This window comes from Thalassophryne amazonica, chromosome 1 (assembly GCF_902500255.1).
Source record: "Thalassophryne amazonica chromosome 1, fThaAma1.1, whole genome shotgun sequence".
Lineage (NCBI taxonomy): Eukaryota > Metazoa > Chordata > Actinopteri > Batrachoidiformes > Batrachoididae > Thalassophryne > Thalassophryne amazonica.
In genome coordinates this window covers 167,184,603-167,209,449 of record NC_047103.1, presented here as the reverse complement: position 1 = coordinate 167,209,449, position 24,847 = coordinate 167,184,603, and the positions used below count along the sequence as shown (strand labels likewise).

At 43.4% G+C, this 24,847-nt stretch overlaps 1 protein-coding gene across 1 annotated transcript in view; it reads left to right on the top strand.

Moving 5' to 3' along the window:
• LOC117518835 (BCL-6 corepressor-like) overlaps nucleotides 1–24,079 on the top strand; it is a 133,416-nt gene extending 109,337 nt beyond the window's left edge. The window contains exons 9-13 of the mRNA XM_034180108.1: nucleotides 9,294–9,460; nucleotides 10,544–10,689; nucleotides 11,216–11,293; nucleotides 15,534–15,717; nucleotides 22,377–24,079. Coding sequence (XP_034035999.1) covers nucleotides 9,294–9,460; nucleotides 10,544–10,689; nucleotides 11,216–11,293; nucleotides 15,534–15,717; nucleotides 22,377–23,625 — 1,824 coding nt within the window. The 3' untranslated portion in view covers nucleotides 23,626–24,079. The remainder of the gene's footprint in view (nucleotides 1–9,293; nucleotides 9,461–10,543; nucleotides 10,690–11,215; nucleotides 11,294–15,533; nucleotides 15,718–22,376) is intronic.
• The last annotated feature ends 768 nt before the right edge of the window (nucleotides 24,080–24,847 follow it).

The window sequence follows — 24,847 nt, the reverse complement described above, 5'->3', positions numbered from 1 at the left end:
AACACACATAGGGTCAATGTCATGGCATAGGGTCAATGTCAATGAGCAGATCTGATTTGATGCAGGTGTTAATTTGGGGGATAAAAATTTACAGGGTGATTCCATAATTTTTTCCTCAGAATTGAGTGATTCCATATTTTTTTCCTCTGCTTGGTCTAAAAAAGTAACTGTTACTGACTGCCACAATCTTTTTTTTCTTGATTTCTTATAGTGTTTCTTAAAGCCAGAAAGTTGTCATTTGAAATGACTTTAGTTTTGTGTCATGTCTGTGATCTGCTTTTTTTCTACAAAATTAAACAACAGAATGAACATCCTCTGAGGCCGGTGATTCCATAATTTTTGCCAGGGGTTGTAGTATGCTTTTGAGGCCTCCTCCATTGTTTTTGGAACCCCTAGAAGTATATTTTAAACCCGTTTTTCTTTATCTTGGTTTTAAAATGGATGGTGATCTCTCCATGGTCTAGCTCCATCGTACCTCTCTGGGCATCTTCAGCCTTATGCACCTAGTCGGTCTCTCAGGTCTCAGGGCTCTGTCGTTGCTCCCAAACTGTGGAACAGCTTGTCTCTGGGTGTTAGGGAGGCACCCTCATTGGCCATTTTTAAAGTTCATTTAAAAACTTATCTGTTTTCCTTGGCTTTTGACACAAACAAGGCTTAGGTTGATACTGTTTGAAGTTGCATTTTAGTGGTTCTTCATTTTATTGTATTTTAACTTGTCTCTTGTTTTTAGTGTACAGCACTTTGTGTCAGCGCTAGCGGTCTTAAAGCTGGTATGGTAATCAAAAGGCAAAATCTATTTTCACGACAAGTTGGGATCTTATTCTACAAACCTCACCCATCATGAGAAACCTCATATCACCACAAGGTCAAATCTCATTTTGCATTAAACTAAACTTGGGCACAAGTGCAAAGCTTATTGGTATTGAGAAGAACCTCATTTCACCGCAAAGAAATCTCATTTTGTACTGAGGAGAAACCTCATTCTGTGTTGAGAAACCTTGTTTCATCACAAAGTAAAATTTAAGTTAAAACTGAGGATGAACATTGTTGCACCATGAAAGAAAATAAATTTCATTCTAACTTGAGAAGATTTGAGCATGAAGAAATCTCATTTTCTCCTGAGGAGAAACCGCATTCCACTTTGAATTGGCACCTTGTTCTGTACAGAGGAGGAGGAACATTTGTCTCCTGAAAGGGTTTCAGCTTGAATTCATGTTTTGTTTTGTTTTTTTCTTCCACATTCTGATGAAAACTTTGAGCTTCTTCTGTAATTATTGACACCCTGTATTTAAACTTCACTGGGTAGCGTTGCGGTTTGAGATTTGTGCATCATCACACAGCCCAGTCTCACGTTTTTTTCATCCTCCCGTCATGAGATGATTCAAATTTTCGTGATGGTTTTTTTTAAACTCACTTTTAGTAACCCTACTCCTGCCACCAACCCTAACCATACCCCCCCCCCCCCCCGCACTTTTAATTACATGCAGCCATCGCAGAATGAATTAGAATGAATTTGTGGTCCTATGACGAAAATTTTGCATTTTTCGTGACAATCTGACGAACCGGTAGATTAATGCAGTGATTCTCAACCGGGGTGCCGTGATCAATCATCAGGGGTGCCGTGGGCAATTATCAAATATCACCATTATCGGGTGTATGTGCTGTAATAGTGTGGCAGATGATGAGCCAAGCCAAGCTCTTGCTTGCCTCTACTGGTGGTTGGCTCTCACTGCGGTATTGTATCACTTCCTGTTCCGGAGCACAGCGGTGTTTTGCTGTATCTTTGCTGTATATTTGCTGTAGTTAGATTGATCTAGTTAACTAGATAACGATTTGTTTCACAGTGTAATCTTCACGTGCCTTAACTAAAGCACTCCCTCTGCTGAATCACCTCGAAATTATTTACACATTATTCACTTTGTGTGTTTTTAGGAATCCGCTAGCTTAGCGCAGCTACTAGCTCTTAGCCGGTTTAGCATGGCGGCTTCTCCTGTTTCTCCCGCACTTTTCTGCTCTGGGTGTGAAATGTTTAGTTATTCCTCGGCCTCCTTTAGCAGTAATGGTACTTGTAATAAGTGTAGCTTATTCGTAGATTTGGAGGCCAGGCTGGGCGAATTGGAGACTCGGCTCCGCACCGTGGAAAATTCTACAGCTAGCCAGGCCCCTGTAGTCGGTGCAGACCAAGGTAGCTTAGCCGCCGTTAGTTTCCCTCTGGCAGATCCCGAGCAGCCGGGAAAGCAGGCCGACTGGGTGACTGTGAGGAGGAAGCGTAGTTCTAAACAGAAGCCCCGTGTACACCGCTAACCCATTCACATTTCTAACCGTTTTTCCCCACTCGACGACACACCCGCCGAGGATCAAACTCTGGTTATTGGCGACTCTGTTTTGAGAAATGTGAAGTTAGCGACACCAGCAACCATAGTCAATTGTCTTCCGGGGGCCAGAGCAGGCGACATTGAAGGAAATTTGAAACTGCTGGCTAAGGCTAAGCGTAAATTTGGTAAGATTATAATTCACGTCGGCAGTAATGACACCCGGTTACGCCAATCGGAGGTCACTAAAATTAACATTGAATCGGTGTGTAACTTTGCAAAAACAATGTCGGACTCTGTAGTTTTCTCTGGGCCCCTACCCAATCGGACCGGGAGTGACATGTTTAGCCGCATGTTCTCCTTGAATTGCTGGCTGTCTGAGTGGTGTCCAAAAAATGAGGTGGGCTTCATAGATAATTGGCAAAGCTTCTGGGGAAAACCTGGTCTTGTTAGGAGAGACGGCATCCATCCCACTTTGGATGGAGCAGCTCTCATTTCTAGAAATCTGCCCAATTTTCTTAAATCCTCCAAACCGTGACTATCCAGGGTTGTGACCAGGAAGCAGAGTTGTAGTCTTACACACCTCTCTGCAGCTTCTCTCTCCCTGCCATCCCCTCATTACCCCATCCCCGTAGAGACGGTGCCTGCTCCCAGACCACCAATAACCAGCAAAAATCTATTTAAGCATAAAAAGTCAAAAAGAAAAAATAATATAGCACCTTCAACTGCACCACAGACTAAAACAGTTAAATGTGGTCTATTAAACATTAGGTCTCTCTCTTCTAAGTCCCTGTTAGTAAATGATATAATAATTGATCAACATATTGATTTATTCTGCCTTACAGAAACCTGGTTACAGCAGGATGAATATGTTAGTTTAAATGAGTCAACTCCCCCGAGTCACACTAACTGCCAGAATGCTCGTAGCACGGGCCGAGGTGGAGGATTAGCAGCAATCTTCCATTCCAGCTTATTAATTAATCAAAAACCCAGACAGAGCTTTAATTCATTTGAAAGCTTGACTCTTAGTCTTGTCCATCCAAATTGGATGTCCCAAAAAACAGTTTTATTTGTTATTATCTATCGTCCACCTGGTCGTTACTGTGAGTTTCTCTGTGAATTTTCAGACCTTTTGTCTGACTTAGTGCTTAGCTCAGATAAGATAATTATAGTGGGCGATTTTAACATCAAACATCACAACAAAGAGTCTGTTGCTCTATAAAAAAGCCCTCCGTAAAGCTAGGACATCTTACTACTCATCACTAATTGAAGAAAATAAGAACAACCCCAGGTTTCTTTTCAGCACTGTAGCCAGGCTGACAAAGAGTCAGAGCTCTGTTGAGACGAGTATTCCTTTAACTTTAACTAGTAATGACTTCATGACTTTCTTTGCTAATAAAATTTTAACTATTAGAGAAAAAATTACTCATAGCCATCCCAAAGACGTATCGTTCTCTTTGGCTGCTTTCAGTGATGCCGGTATTTGGTTAGACTCTTTCTCTCAGATTGTTCTGTCTGAGTTATTTTCAATAGTTACTTCATCCAAACCATCAGCGTGTCTATTAGACCCCATTCCTACCAGGCTGCTCAAGGAAGCCCTACCATTATTTAATGCTTCGATCTTAAATATGATCAATCTATCTATTAGTTGGCTATGTACCACAGGCTTTTAAGGTGGCAGTAATTAAACCATTACTTAAAAAGCCATCACTTGACCCAGCTATCTTAGCTAATTATAGGCCAATCTCCAACCTTCCTTTTCTCTCAAAAATTCTTGAAAGGGTAGTTGTAAAACAGCTAACTGATCATCTGCAGAGGAATGGTCTATTTGAAGAGTTTCAGTCAGGTTTTAGAATTCATCATAGTATAGAAACAGCATTAGTGAAGGTTACAAATGATCTTATGGCCTCAGACAGTGGACTCATCTCTGTGCTTGTTCTGTTAGACCTTAGTGCTGCTTTTGATACTGTTGACCATAAAATTTTATTACAGAGATTAGAGCATGCCATAGGTATTAAAGGCACTGCGCTGCGGTGGTTTGAATCATATTTATCTAATAGATTACAATTTGTTCATGTAAATGGGGAATCTTCTTCACAGACTAAGGTTAATTATGGAGTTGCACAAGGTTCTGTGCTAGGACCAATTTTATTCACTTTATACATGCTTCCCTTAGGCAGTATTATTAGACGGCATTGCTTAAATTTTCATTGTTACGTAGATGATACCCAGCTTTATCTATCCATGAAGCCAGAGGACACACACCAATTAGCTAAACTGCAGGATTGTCTTACAGACATAAAGACATGGATGACCTCTAATTTCCTGCTTTTAAACTCAGATAAAACTGAAGTTATTGTACTTGGCCCCACAAATCTTAGAAACATGTTGTCTAACCAGATCCTTACTCTGGATGGCATTACCCTGACCTCTAGTAATACTGTGAGAAAGCTTGGAGTCATTTTTGATCAAGATATGTCATTCAAAGCGCATATTAAACAAATATGTAGGACTGCTTTTTTGCATTTACGCAATATCTCTAAAATTAGAAAGGTCTTGTCTCAGAGTGATGCTGAAAAACTAATTCATGTATTTATTTCCTCTAGGCTGGACTACTGTAATTCTTTATTATCAGGTTGTCCTAAAAGTTCCCTAAAAAGCCTTCAGTTAATTCAAAATGCTGCAGCTAGAACACTAACGGGGACTAGAAGGAGAGAGCATATCTCACCCATATTGGCCTCTCTTCATTGGCTTCCTGTTAATTCTAGAATAGAATTTAAAATTCTTCTTCTTACTTATAAGGTTTTGAATAATCAGGTCCCATCTTATCTTAGGGACCTCATAGTACCATATCACCCCAATAGAGCGCTTCGCTCTCAGAGTGCAGGCTTACTTGTAGTTCCTAGGGTTTGTAAGAGTAGAATGGGAGGCAGAGCCTTCAGGCTCCTCTCCTGTGGAACCAGCTCATCAATTCAGATCAGGGAGACAGACACCCTCTCTACTTTTAAGATTAGGCTTAAAACTTTCCTTTTTGTTAAAGCTTATAGTTAGGGCTGGATCAGGTGACCCTGAACCATCCCTTAGTTATGCTGCTATAGACTTAGACTGCTGGGGGGTTCCCATGATGCACTGAGTGTTTCTTTCTCTTTTTGCTCTGTATGCACCACTCTGCATTTAATCATTAGTGATTGATCTCTGCTCCCCTCCACACTTTTTAGTGCTTGCTCTCAGGGGGTCGTTTTGACCGTTGGGGTTTTTACGTAATTATTGTATGGCCTTGCCTTACAATATAAAAGCACCTTGGGGCAACTGTTTGTTGTGATTTGGCGCTATATAAATAAAATTGATTGATTGATTTTATTCCAGTAGATGGCAGCAAAGCGCTGTACTATAGTATAATAGACATACTTGCGTACATAGCGTTGTGCGTCTCCATGGTTATGGGTTGCTGACTACAGCGTGAATCTCAGATGCTCACGGAGCATGGCTCCTCTGGGGAAGGAGAAACCGCGTTGGCTGTGGAGGTGTGCGGGGAAGGCGGCCTGACCTCCGTTGATGTCACCGTGGTCAGACTTGGGCCTTCTCACTCACAACTGGGTTCGCTGAAGGCAGCCTCTGCACTCCGTGAATATTAGAGTGGCAGATTATTGTAAATAAAAGTGTCGACACGTCTAAAAAAACACACTTGAGATTAGGGCTGTCACAATTCTTACAATATTCGTCAATCGCGATTATTTTTCATATTCGCGATTACCGTGAATTATTTATTTTATCCACAAAGCATAAAACGACTCAGAATCTGACGTCATTGTGCTGCAGCCTCGCTCTCGTCTTAAGGCGGGACAATAACATGGAGGCTGAAGAGCGATCCGTCCTGCCGTTTGGATAAGACGGCCGATTAAAACAGTGGCTGTCTTCTTCAAAAGCCGTCTAAAATGTGGAGCTGTCTGTGTGTGTGTGTGTGTGTGTGTGTGTGTGTGTCAACAGAGTCAACAGGCTGCAGACTGCGAGGGAGGGGGTGCGTGAGGGAGATTCCTGAATGCAGGCGCGACACGTTACAGTCTGAGAAACATCAGTGCGCAGCGAGCGCGGAGCAGAGAGAGGATTTTAACCCGAGTAAACATGTTAACAAAACCAAAACATGAAGCTGCTTTTACTTCTCTCTGAACTTTCTCTAAAGGTGTGATTCTGCCGTTACCGTCCTGTTCACACCATGTGCGCGTCGTATGCTGAATTTATGAGATCATGAGATGAAACAAATGGTCAAATATCTTTAAAAACATATTTAAAAAATGAGAATATATGAATGAACTGAGCCACAAAAAAAAAAAAAAAAAAACCCTGACATGGAGAAGCTGTGGTGATGTTCAGATGCACAGATCACAAAAAGCAGGTGAGAACTCTGAACTTTAACAGCTGTTACTTTCCAAAGGTATTTATTTGTTCAATATTGCCTTAATGCAGTGTTTAAGCACAAAACGTGACTGATGAGGAGAAACAATTTCAGAAATGCAACAGAAACAACCACAATTCAGAAAAAGTTGGGACTGTATGTAAAATGAAGATAAAAATAAAAATGTTGCACTATTCCCAGTTTCTCCACTCACAGAAGCCAAACGTTCTTCCAGAGTTGTGTAATTATACTACAATAGTAGAATATAAAGAAGGGGGGAAAAAAGAAAAAAAATAGACTATATGCGTCAATCGCAATTATTTGTCTGACAATTACTCGTCTCCAGAAATTCCTAATCGTGACAGCCCTACTTGAGATCAGAGCGCAAAATGCTTGAGGATTTTCGAAATGCGGTGTTTTCTGTATCGATTTTCTATTGCGATAATTGGGTTTTGCACAAAACCAGAGGTATTAGAATTATAATATTGTTTTGGTTGGTGGTGTGCCGCAGGATTTTGTAAATATAAAAAGGGTGCCGCGGCTCAAAAAAGGTTGAAAATCACTGGATTAATGTATATTTCATGCTGCTGAATCACAACGTGCTGTGAAACTGGGTTGCATCAAAGTGTGTGATTTTCTTTGTATGTTCAAATCATGCACCTAATGTTATTGTTTGAATTCTGATTTCTTTTTAAATTCATTTTTTATTTATTTGTTTTATATCGAGCACTTTGTCCTGTCGTGCTCTTGTTCTTTTTTCGGTCAATGATGCCAGCATGAGGTCTCCAACACACACACACACGCACGGTTTGAATATTTCATGCGCAGCGTGACAACAGTTAGGGCTCACAGGTGTCACCCCGCCGCGCCTGCTCTCTTGCTCTTGTTGAGGTGCAGCGGTAAAGCTAACGAGCTCAGTTTGCAAATGAAGCAGTCATCCATCACCGCTCACTGGAACACGTGCACACATATTCTCTCTGTCTGTGTGTGTGTGTGTGTGTGTGTGTGTGTGTGTGTCTCCAGCACGCAGTCGTTTTCGAGAGCAGAAGATGATGGAGGGGAGGTTTCATTCAATCTTCCTGGAGTGGTTTCCTCGTTTCCTGCTGTTGCTAACCGTCCTATTTCTTCGTGACGAACGTGTTTTGCATAAACGGCGGTCACACAGCGCATTTGCGCTCAACTGTTCATTTGTTGAGCGAAAACACCAAATTTTTGTTTTGTTCTGCCTTTTTTTGATGTGACATTTTTGTCTTGTTCCCCAACCGCAGAGAACAGCTACTTTCAAACGGTCTTTAATCTGTGTGTTTGAGATCATCTGCTTTTAAGCTGTTCCACATCAAAGATGGACAGTTTTATTTATTTATTTTTTTTTCACTGCAAAGTGGAAAGAGGCTGTTGTGATATTCATTTCAGTCCGTCTGCGGTGATAAATCCAGAATGCAAAGAACAATTTCAGTCAAACTTGGTGGATAAATTTATGGTCATGGGTAGAAGATCAAGGTCAAACCAAAGGTCATCATCTACTGCTTGCAGTAGAGGTGGGCGGATCGATCCTAATTTCGATAATATCCATACCAACGCTGGTATTGATATTGAATGATCCTTGTGTAAAAAGATCGATACTCAAGCTTTTTTCTCTCCCGCACGCACTGACTGCTGCGCACACAAATTCATCAAAGTCTACTCTCTGTCTGTAAGAGCAGCGCTGCGCTGTGTCACACAACACGGAGCAGCGCACCCTTGTATCGTGGTTTGTCAGCCCTCTACCTCAGGAGATTTTGTTTTAAGTTGTGTTGAGTGTTATTTTTTTAAACAAAAATGTTGATTGTGATAAAGTATTTTGTTGTCACATACAATGTTTGGCGAAATTCTATCCTAGGTCTTTTGGATCCTTTGGATCTATGAAGCTTAAATATGAAAAAGTATCAGTATCAATATCGGCGATACTGGGCCTGTATTTACTTGGTATTGGATCAATACCAAAATTCCCGGTATCGCCCACCTCTAGTTTGCAGTGATATCACCAAAATGCAGAGAGCAGTTTCAATCAAAGTTGGTGGATAAATTCAGTTGACTGTAGTCTTGCAGTTCTGACCATGTCAAGGTTATAGGTCTAAAATCAAGGTCAAATCAGAGGTTAGAATTGAATGTCTTCAGCGACATCTCCAAAATGCAGAGAGCAATTTCAATTAAAGTTGGTGGATAAAGTCACTTGACTGTACTCTTGCAACACAGGCTATTTCAAGGTCAGTTTTTTTTTTTTTCTTTTTTTTTGATGCACAAAACACAGACTGAGATACTGTTCTCCAGATTGAGACGGATGCTTTTCTGGAGCATCTGCAAAGACAATCACGTGACCAGCAAATCAAGTCACCCTCCACATTATATCTTGCACACATTTCATGTTTCAATCAGAAGTGCATCAAACCACAGAGGCTGAAGATTCTTCTTCGTCATTGTGACGCTTGTATGGTGTATTTGTGGGAGTCCAGGCACTTTACCGAAAGAGCCTGGAATGAACGTCATGCAGCACGATGAGCTCATGTGAAGTCCCCTCTCACTGGTTGTCCACGTGTCTCCTGTTCTAGGAGGTGGTACTCTACTGCCTCGAGCAACGCATCTGTGATGTCAACCACAGAGACAACGCCGGCTACTGCGCCCTGCACGAGGCCTGCGCCCGTGGCTGGTTGGGGATTGTACGCCATCTGGTGCGGCACGGCGCCAACGTCAACTGCAGTGCCCAGGATGGAACAAGGTACCAGACACTGTGTTTACACCACAGTTAGTTCTGAAATATCCCATGTGCCTTTGTTGTTCTGGACACATTAAAGTGTCTCCCACTAGGACGGATTGAAAAAACGTTTGCGTAACGTATACGAAATATTGATATCCGTTCGTGTCCATTTTTGTTCTGTCCTTTGCTGATTTGTTAAATGCGTCAGCTGATGCCCGACGAGCCCATTGGCAAGTTTTGTGCATACTCAAAACTTTGAGCGGTCAACAGACCGAGAGCTTTCCCAGTGGTTGTACATTTATTTACCATTTCGTCCTATGCTTGTTTGTTAATTCTACAATACTCATACGTTCATATCTTGCGGTTGTCTGATGCTTCAGACTGAGCGTCTGATTGGCCAAAGCTCCAAAGATCATGAATGCTAAACCGCCATTTTTGGACGGAGTTTCTGAAGTACTTTGACAAGAGGATTCATCTTTTCAAATTGGCTGATGCACACCTGTGCCAGATTGTTAGCAGCACGTCGTACAGGACTTGAATCACAAAATGACAGAGACAAATTGACAAGTTGAAACAGCGGTGAACTTCAGCACACAGAAAGCGATAACTCACTAAAAGGATGGGCTTCTGCTGTGCTGCACCTTCTGGTACTACATGTGTTGCTACTCCTAGTGGTCAGCAGGGACACGACCATTTCAATTTTCAATTTATTTTCATTTATATAGCGCCAAATCACAACAAAGTTGCCTCAAAGCGCTTCACACAGGTAAGGTCTAACCTTACCTAACCTTACCCCCAGAGCAACAGTGGTAAGGAAAAACTCCCTCTGAGGAAGAAACCTCAAGCAGACCAGACTCAAAGGGGTGACCCTCTGCTTGGGCCATGCTACAAACATAAATTACAGAACAATTCACACAACAATTCACGTCAGACCATCTGTGCAGGAAGAAGAAAATGCACTGAAGCTGGAACAGTAGACTGACTGTGGGTTGTGTTGTGTACGTTGTTAACGAGGCGCAGCATCACATATTCTGTGCTGCGGGTGATTATTTTAGTTACTTCTCTGCAGATTTAACGATGAGCTATCTTTTCTGTTCCCGTCAGGCCGCTGCATGATGCTGTGGAGAACGACCACGTGGAAGTGGTGCGCTTCCTGCTGGCCTGTGGTGCCGACCCCACGCTGACCTCCTACTCTGGACGAGGACCATTGAACATGACCCACAGCGCTACCATGGAAACCTTCCTGGAGGGTAGGCGAGGGGGTGGAGACAGTGTGACATAAGTTTGACAAGTTACTTGAGCTTGAGATTTTCAGCAAAAAATAAAAATGTGTGCACGATGCCGTCGAGTGGTAGATGAGAGGGCAATGATGTCATAGAAGGTGTAGAAATGGAGATAAAAGGACATCATAAAAAAGTGTTTTTTGAGAATGAAAGGAAGTAAAGAAAACAAATGAGAAGACGGATGTGTGCGCGTCTGCCTGTCTGATTACCATTCACTGCCTCCATATTTTCTCTCTCTCTCTCTCTCTCTCTCTCCCTCTCCAGAGGGGTTTAATGAGGCTTGGCTGCTGAATCCTAGATCTGCCGCACACACACACACACTCGTGACAGCATTTACTGAGCGCCGGCACAAAGAGCCGACTCCGTCTCAACACACACTCCTTCCGGTCTTTTACTTTGTGCATGCTGCTCTATTGTTTAACTTGCTGCCTTTGTCCCCTCTGATTGGTCGTCTTTGACTACAAAAGTTGATCTCTCTGTCTCTCATCTGCAGATTATTTCTCTGACCTCCAGGGAAGGTCAGAAGGTGATCCGAACATCTACTGGGAGTTTTACAGCAGCTCAGTTTGTGGTTAGTTTCCAGGCGCGCACACACACATACACGGCTTCTTCACTTCACATTCCAGATTCTTCTTCCTTAAATTTGTCTCATGCCCCTAAGAAATGAGGCTCACAAAGTCAGGATGTGGTAGCCCCTTTGGTATTTAAAGTGAGTCATGAAAAGTACATTTTAAAAAATTCTGTTGATTTTTCAGTTTTGTAATAAAGTGTAAAATCATCTATAGTTGTACATTTTAAAACAGGGATTGACTCACTTTTGGAGCCAGCTTCCAGTCAGCATTTAAGGAGCTGCAAGTTTTAACACTTCCATGTGGGCTTCATTTTCCAGCACCAAAAGTTGCCACTGACATAAAACATGAAAACAAAAGATACAGAATTAAACAAATGAAACGGGTCAAAACAGGTCCACCATGAAAAAAACGAGGTAGAGGAAATGTGACCCGGCCAGGAGGAAGCCCGGGGCCCCCGTCTGGAGCCAGGCCGGGACAGAGGACCCGTCAGCTGGGCTTGCCATGGAGCCCGGTTGGGCACAGCCCAAAAAGGCAACATGGACCTTCCATCTACACGCTGTGGGCTCACCACCCGTAGGAGGAACCGCTGGTGTCAGGTGCACTGTCCCATGGGTGGCAGTGAAAGTCGAAGGCCTTGGTGGACCAGACCTGGGCGGCAGGGGCGAGCTCTGGGGGTGTAAAATGTCACTTTGCTGTGGGGGAAGGAGCCGGAACTTGTGTGGGTGGTGAAGCGATAACAGTTAAATCTGGTGGACCTCGCCTCCACACACAGCCTCGGCTCTGGAACCATGGGTCATCACCAAAGGAACAGACGGATCATATATGTGTTGTTCGCTTGATAAATGCAGTATTTTTATATGGTGTCTGATTTAAATTTTTTTTTTTTGTAATACTTCCATATCCTTCCTGATATGAAGCAGATTCCTGCAGCTTTCAAAGAACAGCTCCGTAGCTCAGTGGTAAAGTTGCTGACTGGTAATTAGAGCTTTTGGAAGGTGCTGGTTCATGTCCAGTGGGTGGTATGTTTTTCTTTTTATTCCACATAAGCTGCACGATGTGGTGTACCTCGCACTGTTCCTGCCCAAAAGACACCATCGTGTGCACAAGCTCTCGCACCGGAATTGTGCATGCCTGCCCATCGGCGTGATGTTTCGTGGTGCGCAAATTCGAACTGTTTGGGGCTGTTTCACCGTATTTGTCCAAACATCGTCCAGACTTTGCACTATGTGTGAAGGGGCCTTTAGAAATGATTCAATCCACCGACATCAAATGCCTTTTTGCCTCACTATTCCTTTATCAGTCATCCAGAGCGGTTGTTGTTTTTGAGAGTGTTTGTTGGGAAAATGATCATTTCTCTATGTTGATTGCAGACCCTGCAGCGGCTCTGTAATCAACCGCTTCTGCAGCATGGCTCTGCTTTGAAGCCTGAAGCAATAAAGCAGTGCTCCGAACAACTGCTTCATTGGTTCTTTGCTTCGCTGCTTTTCAGAAGTGGCAAATCCACTTCTTAACCCCTCTCAAAGCCATTAAAATATGTCAATTGTGAGTCACTTTTGTGCAGATTAAAGTCACTAACTGGGACTCTTGTCTTGTTGCAAGAAAGAAATGAGAATCGTCCTCTGTTCCGCTTGCACAGCTCCAAACACTGCGCCGCTCTCTGCCGAGTCAAGTTAGAAAGACAGAGTCTGGTCGGAATTAATAAATTCAAAGCGAATTGCCATTTAAATCAAATGACACCTCTTTCCAAATGTTGTAATACAAACAATAAATTGCAGTCGATCAAAATGTTTGTTTTTTTCTCCCAAAATCAGACGTCCTGCGCTGACGTGCAGCAGCTGGCTGAGTTCAGCTCAGAGGTATGGAGAGACACTTGTGCCAGAATGTCTGAAAGCAAATGCTTTTGACAAAAACTATAGATTTTGTTTATTTCTATTTATGTCCAGAGATCAAGGATCCAGTAACCAATTTCATATTTATTTACTTTAAGACTCAATAAAATGTTGACATAGAAAACCTGTAAAGCCTACTTTTACTACACAGAAAATTCAGAGGAGGTATCGATAAGGGACTTGATAAGGAATCGGATCGATAATGGCACTGATGTCAATAAAATCTTATCAATACCCATCCCTACTCACGAGTCCCGGACTGAGCGCCGCTACATTAGAGTTTAGCCTGGTAGATGAGAGGGTCATCTCCCTGCGCCTTCGGGTGGCTGGGGGGAAACTCTGACTGTTGTTTGTGTGTATGCACCGAACAGCAGTTTGGAGTATTCGGCCTTCTGGGAGTGTCAGAATGGAGTCCTGTATGAGGTATGTGGGGGACTCCATTGTTCTGCTGGGGACTTCAACGCACACATGGGAAATGACAGACACCTAGACAGGCATGATTGGGAGGAACGGCCTCCCTGATCTAAACCCGAGCGGTCATTTGTTGTTGGACTTCTGTGCTAATCATGGACTGTCCATAATCAACACCATGTTCGAACATAAGGATGGTACCAGAGCACCCTAGGCCGAAGATCAATGATCGATTTTGTGATCATATGATCTGATCTCAGGTCGCATGTTCTGGACGCTCGACTGAAGAGAGGGGTAGAGCTGTCAACTCATCACCATCTGGTGGTGAGTTGGATCAACTTGCCCTCAACTGAGGATGTAATCCACTGCTTTAAGGAACAGTCTGAGGAATTCCTGCATCAGACAGAAGCGCCCTCTATAGTAGGGGCAGAGGTGGAAGCTGATGAAGGATTATCATCAATTTCCCTGGTGGAAGTCACTGAGAACTCTACAGTGGCAAAGCAGAAACTGAAGGCTCTGGGTGTGGAAAGACTGTCTTGGATGAGACGTCTCTTAAACATTGTGTTGAGGTCTGGGACAGTGCCTAAGGAGTGGCAAACTGGGGTGGTGGTCCCCATATTTAAAAAAGGGGGCCAGAGAGTGTGTGCCAATAACAGGGGCATCACACTACTCAGCCTCCCTGGTAAAGTCTACTCCAGGGTGCTGGAAAGGAGGGTTCAGCTGATAGTCTAACCTCTGAATGAAGAGGAACAATGCAAGTTCCATCCTGGTCGTGGAGAAGGCGTATGATCAGGTACCCCAGGAGATACTATGGGAGGTGCTGTGGGAGTATGCGGGGCTCCCCTCTCAGGGCCATCCAATCTCTGTACTCGCAAAGCAAGAGCTGTGTTCAGGTGCTCGGCAGTAAGTTGGACTCATTTCCGGTGGAAGTTGGCCTCCACCAGGGCTGCGCCTTGTCACCAATCATGTTTGTGATATTCATGGACAAGATATCAAGGCGTAGTTGGGAGGAGTGTTTCCAGTTTGGTGGGCTCAGGGTCTCACCACTGCTTTTTGCAGATGATGTGGTCCTGTTGGCTTCACCAAGCGGTGACCTCCAACACTCACTGTGTCGGTTCGCAGCCGAGTGTGAAGCGACTGGGATGAGGATCAGCACCACTAAATCTGAGGCCATGGTTCTCAGCATGAAACCAATGGATTGCCTACTCTGGGTAGGGAATGAGGTCTTTCCCTAAGTGGAGGAGTTCAAGTACCTTGGGGTCCTGTTCACGAGTGTGGTGGCAATGGAGCGCGAGATTGGCCGGAGAATTGCCGCAGCAGGAACGGTGTTGCATTCACTCTACTGTACTGTTGTGACGAAAAGGGAGCTGAGCCAAAAGGCGAAGCTCTCAATCTACTGGTCAGTCTTCATTCCTACTCTCACCTATGGTCATGAGGGTTGGGTCATGACCGAAAGAACTAGATTGCGGGTACAAGCAGCTGAAATGGGCTTCCTTAGGAGGGTGGCTGGTGTCTCCCTTAGAGATAGGGTGAGAAGTTCAGTCAACCATGGGGGGAGCTCGGAGTAGAGTTGCTGCTACTCCTGAAAGAAGCCAGCTGAGGTGGTCCAGGAATGTCCGTCTGGGAGGAGACCCTGGCGAAGACCCAGGACTAGGTGGAGAGATTATATCTCCACACTGGCCTGGGAATGCCTCGAGATCCCCCAATCAGAGGTGGTCAATGTGGCCGTGGAAAAGGAAGTCTGGAGTCCCCTGCTGGAGCTGTTGCCACCGTGACCCTATCCTGGAGAAGCGGTTGAAGATGAGTGAGTGAGTGAGTAATTGGGTCTAAAGCCAAAAGAGCATCAGAATGAACTCCTCCCCCCCACACACACCTTTGTTAGGGGTTTGAAATTTACATTAAATAACCTAAATCCAGGTTTATTATTTTTATTTTCAAGAGCCATCTGGTGAGGTAGAGGTGTACAACATCCTGGCCGACCCACCGGGACCGGAGGAAGAGGAGGAAGATGACTACAGGGATGAAGAGGAGGAGCACCGAGCTCGGAGGGAGGTGTTTGAGTTTGAATTGTCCGACCGACCGCTACTGCCGTGCTACAACATCCAGGTGTCACTCACGCAGGGGTGAGTTAAAATGACACAATATCCAAAACTAGGATAATCTTACATGAACTAATCAGGACTAACTGGGTAAATATCAAACTCTGTTGGAAAGATGTGATGTTTGATCAGGAAAACAGAGAGAGAGAAAAACAGAATCAGGCGCCAGAAAGACAACAAATACAGTATAATTTGTCAGCATTAAGCAACAAGAAAAACAGAAGAAATACTAAGGTGATCGCCGGCCACTAGCCCCAAGCATCACTAGAAGACCCAGAATTTAGGTAAAGTTGAGGCCGCGGCACGCTCCGTTTACTAATAAAATGAACTTAAAAGAGTAAAAAGCATAGAACTACGAGGGCTGTCCATAAAGTATAGGTCCTTTTTATTTTTTTCAAAATCTATATGGATTTCATTCATATGTTTTTACGTCATATGCTTGAACCCTCGTGCGCATGCGTGAGTTTTTCCACGCCTGTCGGTGACGTCATTCGCCTGTGAGCACTCCTTGTGGGAGGAGTCGTCCAGCCCCTCGTCGGAATTCCTTTGTCTGAGAAGTTGCTGAGAGACTGGCGCTTTGTTTGATCAAAATTTTTTCTAAACCGGATATGCCACTGTTAAAGGAGATTTTTTTAATGAAAGACGTGCGGGCGGATTGCAGCGTCGGCTCGCAGCCGCTGCGACGCTCCGCCACAGGAAAAACACCTCCATTGGAAGCCTTAAGGACAAGTTGGAACATGTCCAGCTGTTAAACAATTTCTCATATACTCACTCCACTGAAAGCCATCAAAAGCCGCCTGGATTTTACAAATGGTTATCAACACGGAGGTGTTTTTCCTGTGCCGCCGCACCGCGCTGGCTGCGTCCCGACGCGCGGACCCGTCCGCACGTCTTTCATTAAAAAAAAATCTCCTTTAACAGTGGAATATCCGGTTTAGAAAAAATTTTGATCAAACAAAGCGCCAGTCTCTCAGCAACTTCTCAGACAAAGGAATTCCGACGAGGGGCTGGACGACTCCTCCCACAAGGAGTGCTCACAGGCGAATGACGTCACCGACAGGCGTGGAAAAACTCACGCATGCGCACGAGGGTTCAAGCATATCTGACGTAAAAACATGAATGAAATCCATATAGTTTTTGAAAAAAATAAAAAGGACCTATACTTTATGGACAGCCCTCGTATACTATGCTAGTATGCTAGCCATATGAAAGGAAAAAAGTGCATCTTAAGTCTGGACTTGAAAGTCTGTACAGAATCTGACTATTTTATTGACACAGGGAGATCATTCCACAGAACAGGGGCACGATAAAAGAAAGCTCTGTGACACCACAGACTTCTTATTCACCGTAGGGACACAAAGTAGTCCTGCACCCTGAGAAGACAAAGCCCAAGCTGGTATGTAAGGTTTAATTAGGTCAGCTAGGTAGGGAGGTGCCAGTCCATGAATAATTTTATAGGTTAGTAGCAGAACCTTAAAATCTGATCTCACTGGGACAGGAAGCCAAGGAAGAGACTCCAAAATGGGTGTAATGTGGTCAAACTTTCTGCTTCGTGTTTGAAAGTCTGGCAGCAGCATTTTGAACCCATTGGAGAGCCCCAATGCTGGACTGCGGTAAACCAGAAAATAGAACATTGCAGTAGTCCAATCTCAAAGAGATAAACGCATGGATCGGGGTCTCAGCATCAGCCATAGACAGGATGGGACAAATCTTCAATATATTTCACAGGTGGAAGAAACTAGTCCTTGTAATATCTCTAATGTGGAGGTCAAAGGACGACATCGAATCAAAAAATGCATATATAAATGGACTCCTTTCATTTGGCGAAGGCATGAATGACAAAACAAGTATTAGGGTTAAAGGAGAGACTGCTAGAATTAGGATCCAAATAGGCTTAATCATATTGGAACTAAGGAACCAACAGTCTTGACGGAAACAGTCTTAATAAAACGACCCAGTACCATCGGTGTTCCCGGGGCATTCCGCACAAAATAGTGCCTGAAGAGGGGGTGGGCTGATGCACGAGCATTATGTTTGTTGGACGGCTCATTTCAGTTTTCTGTTTTAATCAAAAATAACTTGTCTGTGTCCATTTTTGCCCTTTTCTCATTCATTAAACGTGTTCCTTGTCATCTGATGTCTGGTGAGGCCGTTGAAACGTTTTGGTACATGCTGACAACTTGAAGACAGAAAACGTTCCAGATTTTTGTTTTGTCCTGTCCTTGTTTCTAGCTTGCCAGCGGACAGCCAGTCGACATTAAGCTTCTTTCTCACATCGGAAGCAGAAAATCCGTCATAGCAGAATTCTGACTTAACCTTCAAGTTAGCCATTGTCTTGGAACACTTCTTGTTTTCTTGCATGGGTCTTTCAAAATAAAAGCACATTAACAAATTTCAATTCCACTACCAGCACACACCGATGATGTCATCACAGGTAAGACATGGAAGAGATGAGGAAAAACATGATGAAAACTCATTTTTTGCTTTTTACGTGTTGGGGTCACAAAATTGATTTTAGGGTAGGCTTTAATAAACTATAAAGAATTGTTATTATTTTGGGTGGACGGTTAACCAACTTTCTTCAGAAATGGGTGTGGGCTGATGTTCAGCCAGTGTGAGGACACGGTAGTTTACAGATAATCAGGTTCAGGCAGCACAGAATGATGGATCTCTGTCTAAATTTAAGCTGAAAGGAAGTGAATCCAAAGGAGACAGGTCAAAACCAACTGGGGCTAAAGGACTCAAGACTAAAAGACTTTGATATATTTGGGCAAAGAGGGCTACGGTTAAACGACCTAGGACTAAACAACTTAGTTACAAATGAACTCCATCAAACCTCAATCAAGCACATAAACCTCGATCTAAACAAACCAGCTCTTTTTGTCTCCGTTTTAGGTTTTCACACTCGCTCGGCGATTGATAGCATTCTCGCATGTCTATCGCACTCACATTTAGGCATCAGTTAAGGCGGCGAGAAACAGCTTAGCAAAGAAGGGAGCAGAAAAAAGAGGAAGAGAGTGAGCGAAACAGAACCTCAGCGAAGGAGAGCCAGATAAAGGCAGGACAGACAGAGAGGTCGTTAGCGAGGACTGCAGTGCCATGGCGATGCAGCTAATTGGCTCCCACTTCGTCTTCCTCCCCTGTCGCCTCCCCCGCTATCCCCCATATCTGATGTAGTATTAATGGAGCTTCCAGGATACAAGGCCGCCAGGAATCAGCACGTACTACGTGCGCGTCTCTGGCTTGCTTCACATTCTGGCAGCAGTCGACTTTAATCAACATGTGGCCTTGTGCGCATCCACGTGCACGAGCCTCCTTTGGCCTTCACCCGTGAGCACATATTGATCAACATTGTCAATCAATAACTGCTCCACTGATGCTGAGGCTCTTTGGAAGCAATGCTGGACTATGGAAGAGAAATGACCTTAGAGTCCTTTTTGTTTTTTTTGCTCGTTCCATCCGTCATTAACGTCTGTGGCGACTACATGAATTAAATGTAACGCCAAGTGACGAAATCTTAACAGTTATTGGGACTCCAATTTGTCATACAAACAATACTGCTCCACCTCTGAACACTTCTGTCCAATCACCAAAACATGGCACTGTGGCCTTCAGACACTCAAAAGATATTTTTACACGTCACGTGTCCGGCGAAGGTAGCTCATGTTTCCCACCAATCTTGGAGTATGTTACCTCAGTGTCAATATGGCTGCCATGCCTTCTTCAGGATAAAGGTTTTTTTTTGTTGTTTTTCTTTTCTCGAAGGCTATATAATAAGAGGTAAGTCCTCTGTTGGCCCTGAGGCCCATTGATACAGGTGATCATCTCTGGATTCCATAGCATGAAGCAGATGAGAGTCTACGAGTCCCTTTGAACGGGACACCAGTCCAACACAGGTTAGTTCTCCAGCCAAGGCTGGTACCCATTTACAGCTGGGTGGATCAAGATGATCTAGATGAAGTGTCTAAGAATACAGATGGGAAGTGTGACCGAGTATCAAACCCATTTCTGCATACTTTCGGCCATTCATGCTTTCATCAGCTCCAGACTTGATTATTGTAATACACTTTATTCTGGCATTAATCAGTCGGCTCTTGCACATCTCCAATTGGTGCAGAATGCTGCTGCTCATCTTTTAACAAACACTTTTAGACGGGAGCATATTATGCCCTTCCTGTACTCACTCTACTGGCTTCCAGTTCATTTTAGAATTGATTTTAAGATTTTAGTGTTTGTTTTTAAAGCTATTTATGGCCTTGCACCTCCCTACTTGTCTGACATTTTAACTTTGCGCACCTACGGTAGGACATTACAGGCGTCTGGCCAGCTTTACTTAGATGTTCTGAGGTCAAGATACAAACGCTGGGGTGATCACGCTTTTGCGGTAGCCAGTCCCAGACTGTGGAACAAGCTACCTCTTGAATTACGTACTATTCCTGATGTAGCACTTTTTAAATCTAACTTATTTATTTAAACTGGCTTTTAACACCTAGTGGGGAGGTGACATGTTTTCTTTTTATGTGCTGTTTTAAATTTTACTGTATATATGTTTTATTTTTGTGAATTTGTGTTTTTAATGTTAAGTGCTTTGGACACCAGTTGATACGATACGATATGATACACTTTATTATCCCCTTAGGGAAATTTGTCTTGGACTCATGCTAAGTGCCTTTACAAAAGGAAAACAAACATATACAAATAGAAACACAGCCACATCTATAACAAATTAACATGACAGGAAATCAAGAGAAACACAGGTGTTGCACAATTCCAGTTTTAGACATTATTGTTTAGCAATTTGATAGACATGGGGATAAATGAGTTTTTGAGTCTGCTCAGTCTGCTCCGAGGGACTCTATACCTTCTCCCAGAGGGAAGGAGAGTGTACTCTGTATGGAGGACATGAGCTGTATCCATCAGTATCCTCTGAGCTGCTTTCAGAACAGACTCTTCGTAGAGTGAACTGAGGGACTAATATTGTTTCTTTCCAATTATCTTCATTGCATCGTCAATTTGTCTGTTAAGTTTTGTTTTAAGTTGTACAGAGAGGTTGCCGTACCAGGCAGTCATGCCATATCTGACTAGGTTCTCTAGAACTGCCTGGTAAAACAACATAATTTTTTGATTGACTCCATACAAACGAAGTCTACGGAGGAAGTAGAGTCTCTGATGGAGTCGAGAACACAGACTATCCACATGTACAGTCCAGCAGAGAGTGTTGTCTATGTGCAGCCCCAAGTACTTGTATGAGCTGACCTGGTCAATAGGAGTACCATGTATGACCACAGGAGTATGGTCCCCAGCAGTCCTTGGGTCCAGAACCATTTACTTGGTTTTGTTAGCATTTAAAACCAAGTGGTTGTCATCACACCACTGCACAAAGTTGGTGCTGTAAAGTGCTCTATAAATAAAGGTTGATTGATTGATTAAAGTCCAACTCCTTGTCCCACTGAGCTACCTGCTCCCTGTACATAATGAAATAGAAAATGGCGACACTGGCGGTATGGTCAGATTTCTAGGCCGTGGTAGCCTTCAGTTAGCTTCTACGATAACATCATGAACGTTCAAGCACCAGTAAGTGCAGGTTAATGTTTCTGATTACCTAGGATAGCGTATCCTAGTCCTAGGGACCCAAAGGGCTGTGGATTTTCCATTTATCCCTGAAGGACTCAGACCGGATCAGTTTTGTTGGCTGTGTTTAGCCAGTCAGCAGCTGGCTGAAAAGTTGAACAAACGTGATTTGGCTCATTATGTGCAGTTAGCGCAGGGAAAAATGGAAACTCTGCAGTACTTTGTGCCCAAAGAACCAGGATTGGGAAACACTGACCTAGAACCAATTATGATGGACAGAAGTAAACAGCAAGCTGATTACTTGTGAAACATACTGGTTTAGTCTCTGGTGTTCCGGTTTATACTTGGCCTTTGTTCCGAGGCACAGCTGAGCTCTTCCCATTGATTTGCCCAACTTCTGCAACTAGCTTTGCTTGCTAGCATAAGCAAAGTTAGCATTATGTTTGATGATGTTGGTTGCTACATTGGATTGGTTTGTTGTAAACGTTTTGACTGCCAGATCTCAAGATTTTTAATCGGTTGATCTGAATTGAAAACACAGCAGTCATCAGCATACAGGGATCTTTTGGACATAATGAGCAGCAGAGGAGAAACATCTCATTCATGCTTAGAGATTCTTAGTATTAGTTTGTTAATTTTCCATCTTTCATTCATTCGTTTCAGTCTAAGCTTTCTAATGTACCTGTATCCAGCAAATATGTAATCTGTAAAACAAAAAGTCTGGGGTAGAGCCTTCTCCTACCGTGGTTCGGCTCTTTGGAACGATCTACCTGCTGTTATTCGGCAGTTTGACACGGTGGAGACTTTTAAATCAAGACTGAAGACCCACGTTTTTTAGACTTGTCTTAATAATTTAATCTGTTTGTGTTTGGTTTGTAATTTCTTTTTATTCTACTGTGTTTTACCTTTTTATTGTGCTTTTCTTGCTTTTAATTTTGATTTTAGATTAATTTGTGTTGTGATTTGTGTGAAGCGCCTTGGGGCGACTTTGTCGTGAGTTGGTGCTATATAAATTAATAAATTGATAATTAAATTGATCTGCAACGTTTCAGTGAAACTCGCTCTGCTTTTATTCTCACCTCCTCTTCTCTCCTGCTGTGTCCATCTTCCAGTCCCAGGAACTGGCTTCTCCTTTCCGACGTTCTTGGTCGCCTTCGGATGACATCACGGTCTTTTCGGCGTCTGTTCCCACAGCTCAACGTGCAGTCCATCGCAGAGGACGAGTTTTACCGGCAGGCGTCACTTTCGCAGCTCCTGACGGGTCCTGATGAGCAAGAACTGGCCTCCTTCCGGCCGAACGCCAAGGATCACTTGGAGCTAGTGGAGGCCAGTCCAGAGCTGGCTGGAATGCTGGGATCTTCACTGGAGTTTGTGGATAGTCGCTGGGACTTGCTGGATATCTCACTACCTACGACGCCTCCTCCAGCACTACCAATGACAAGACCGTCACTTTTCCAGCATGTTCCACCATCCCTGCAGAGGGTGGCAACTGAAGCTCGGTTGAGTGGTGCCATGGGTGGGAAAGTGGACAGTCAGATGAGTAACGGAAATGCAGGGTCACAGGGTCAAGGGATTAAAGGTCTGGGACAGTCTGCTCCAACACCTAAAACAGATGTGAACATGTGGGAGTCACAACATCAAGGAGGTCCACATGCTGGCGCTTGTACTCCTGCAAAACCAAAGGCGAAGATGACAGCTAGCATGTGGGAACCACAAAGACTACGAAACAAAACCGCTGGGATCACCAGTTCTGCCACGCCTGACCCCAAGATGGACTCCAGCGTGTGGAAGCAATGGCAAGGAAACAAAACCGCTCCTGACAAGTTGGAAGCAGTAGATGGTGGAAGCACGGATGAACCACAGCGACTGCGGAGTAGGAATGCTGCCAGTGTTGATGCTAAAGCGGATGCTGTGCCAGAAGAGCAGCAAAGTAAGAACACTGTAAATCCAAGCACTACAGCAGATAGCGAAACACAGAAAGGACCAAGTCGAGAAGGCGAGACCAGAACTAGCGTACGGGAACCACAAAGACTGCGAAGTAAGAACCCCGGCCCTGCGACATTGGATGCTATGGTGGACACAAAGATGTGGGGACATCAGGGACTAAAGAACATGGTTAGTAACAACAACGCAGTTCTCAAAAGAGAAGCTAATCCTTTAGACACTCAAAGCCAAGGTGGAAAGACGGTGAAGATCGACACTACGATGGAGGACGCCACGTGGCACAGAAACCTGGGGAATGTCAGAGTTCACATCAGGGATCTCGGCCTGAAGGTGGTTGGAGGCGTGGCTCAGAGGGATGTGAAAAAGGAACAAGGAAAGATTTGTGGGAAGGGGGGAAGAGTGAAGACCAGGTCATGACCCGTAATGTTGTGAGGTCACCACAAAGGTCAGTTAGAAATGAGTTTGACGGAACGGTATTTCTTCTTTTTTTTTTCCCTTCTTTTTTCCATGAAAGGAAATCTGATGATTGTTGCATCAACTGAAATGTAACTGTCAAATAATGTAAATTTAAAAAAACATGTTTGGGTTCTGAAGAGACTGCTGCAGTACTACTATGTTTTGTTATTTTAAATAAACCTTATATGTACAGTATGTGTTATATGTATACTGTAAAGATGCAGATTTTTAATTTATGACTTTTTTATTTTATTATTATTTGTAAATTTAGTCCAGATTGTAAATACTGTGCAGTTTCTGTTCAGTGGTTAATTTGTTGGTCTGAGAGTTTGTTACACGTGTAATTTTGTATTTGGCAAACTGTTGGCTTTTGTCTAAAACTATTTATGTCCAATAAATATGAAGAATAAGGAACTACTAAGCTAGTTCTCTCATTTACACATATTCTAAATGTTAGTGTGTGAAATTAGTTAGTGTAGTTTGCATGGAAATGTTCTTTGCTTCCGGACTAGGGATGGGTATTGATAAGATAGACATCGATGCCATTATCGATTCCGCTAATCGATCCGATTCCTTATCGATACCACTTGTGAATTTTCTGTGTACTAAAAGTAGGCTTTAGAGGTTTTCTATGTCAACATTTTATTAAAGTAAATAAATATGAAATTGGTCAGTGGATCCTTAAACTCTGGACATAAGTAGAAATAAACAAAATCTGTAGTTTTTGTCAAAAGCATTTCCTTACAGACATTATTGGCATTAATATCTTTCCATACATGTGAGCTGAGCTCTTACAGTTGTGCTGTGCTGCACGTCAGGATGTAATTTATAAAGAATGCAGGACGTCTCATTTTGGGAGTAAAAAAAAAAAAAAAAGTTTTAGTTGATTGTAGTTTATTGTCTGTATTACAGCGTTTGGAAAGAGGTGTCATTTTATTTAAAGCGGAAATTCGTTTTGAATTTTTTAAGTCCGACTGGACTCTGTCTCGGCAGAGAGCCGCGCAGTGTTTGGAGCCGTGCCAATGAAACGGAGGACGATTCTCATTTCTTGACTGCAACAAGACAAGAGTCCCAGTTAGTGACTTTAACCCACACAAAAGTGACTCACAATTGACATATTTTAATGGCTTCGACTGGAGTTAAGTAGCAGACTTGCCGCTTCTGAAGAGCAGTGAATCAAAGA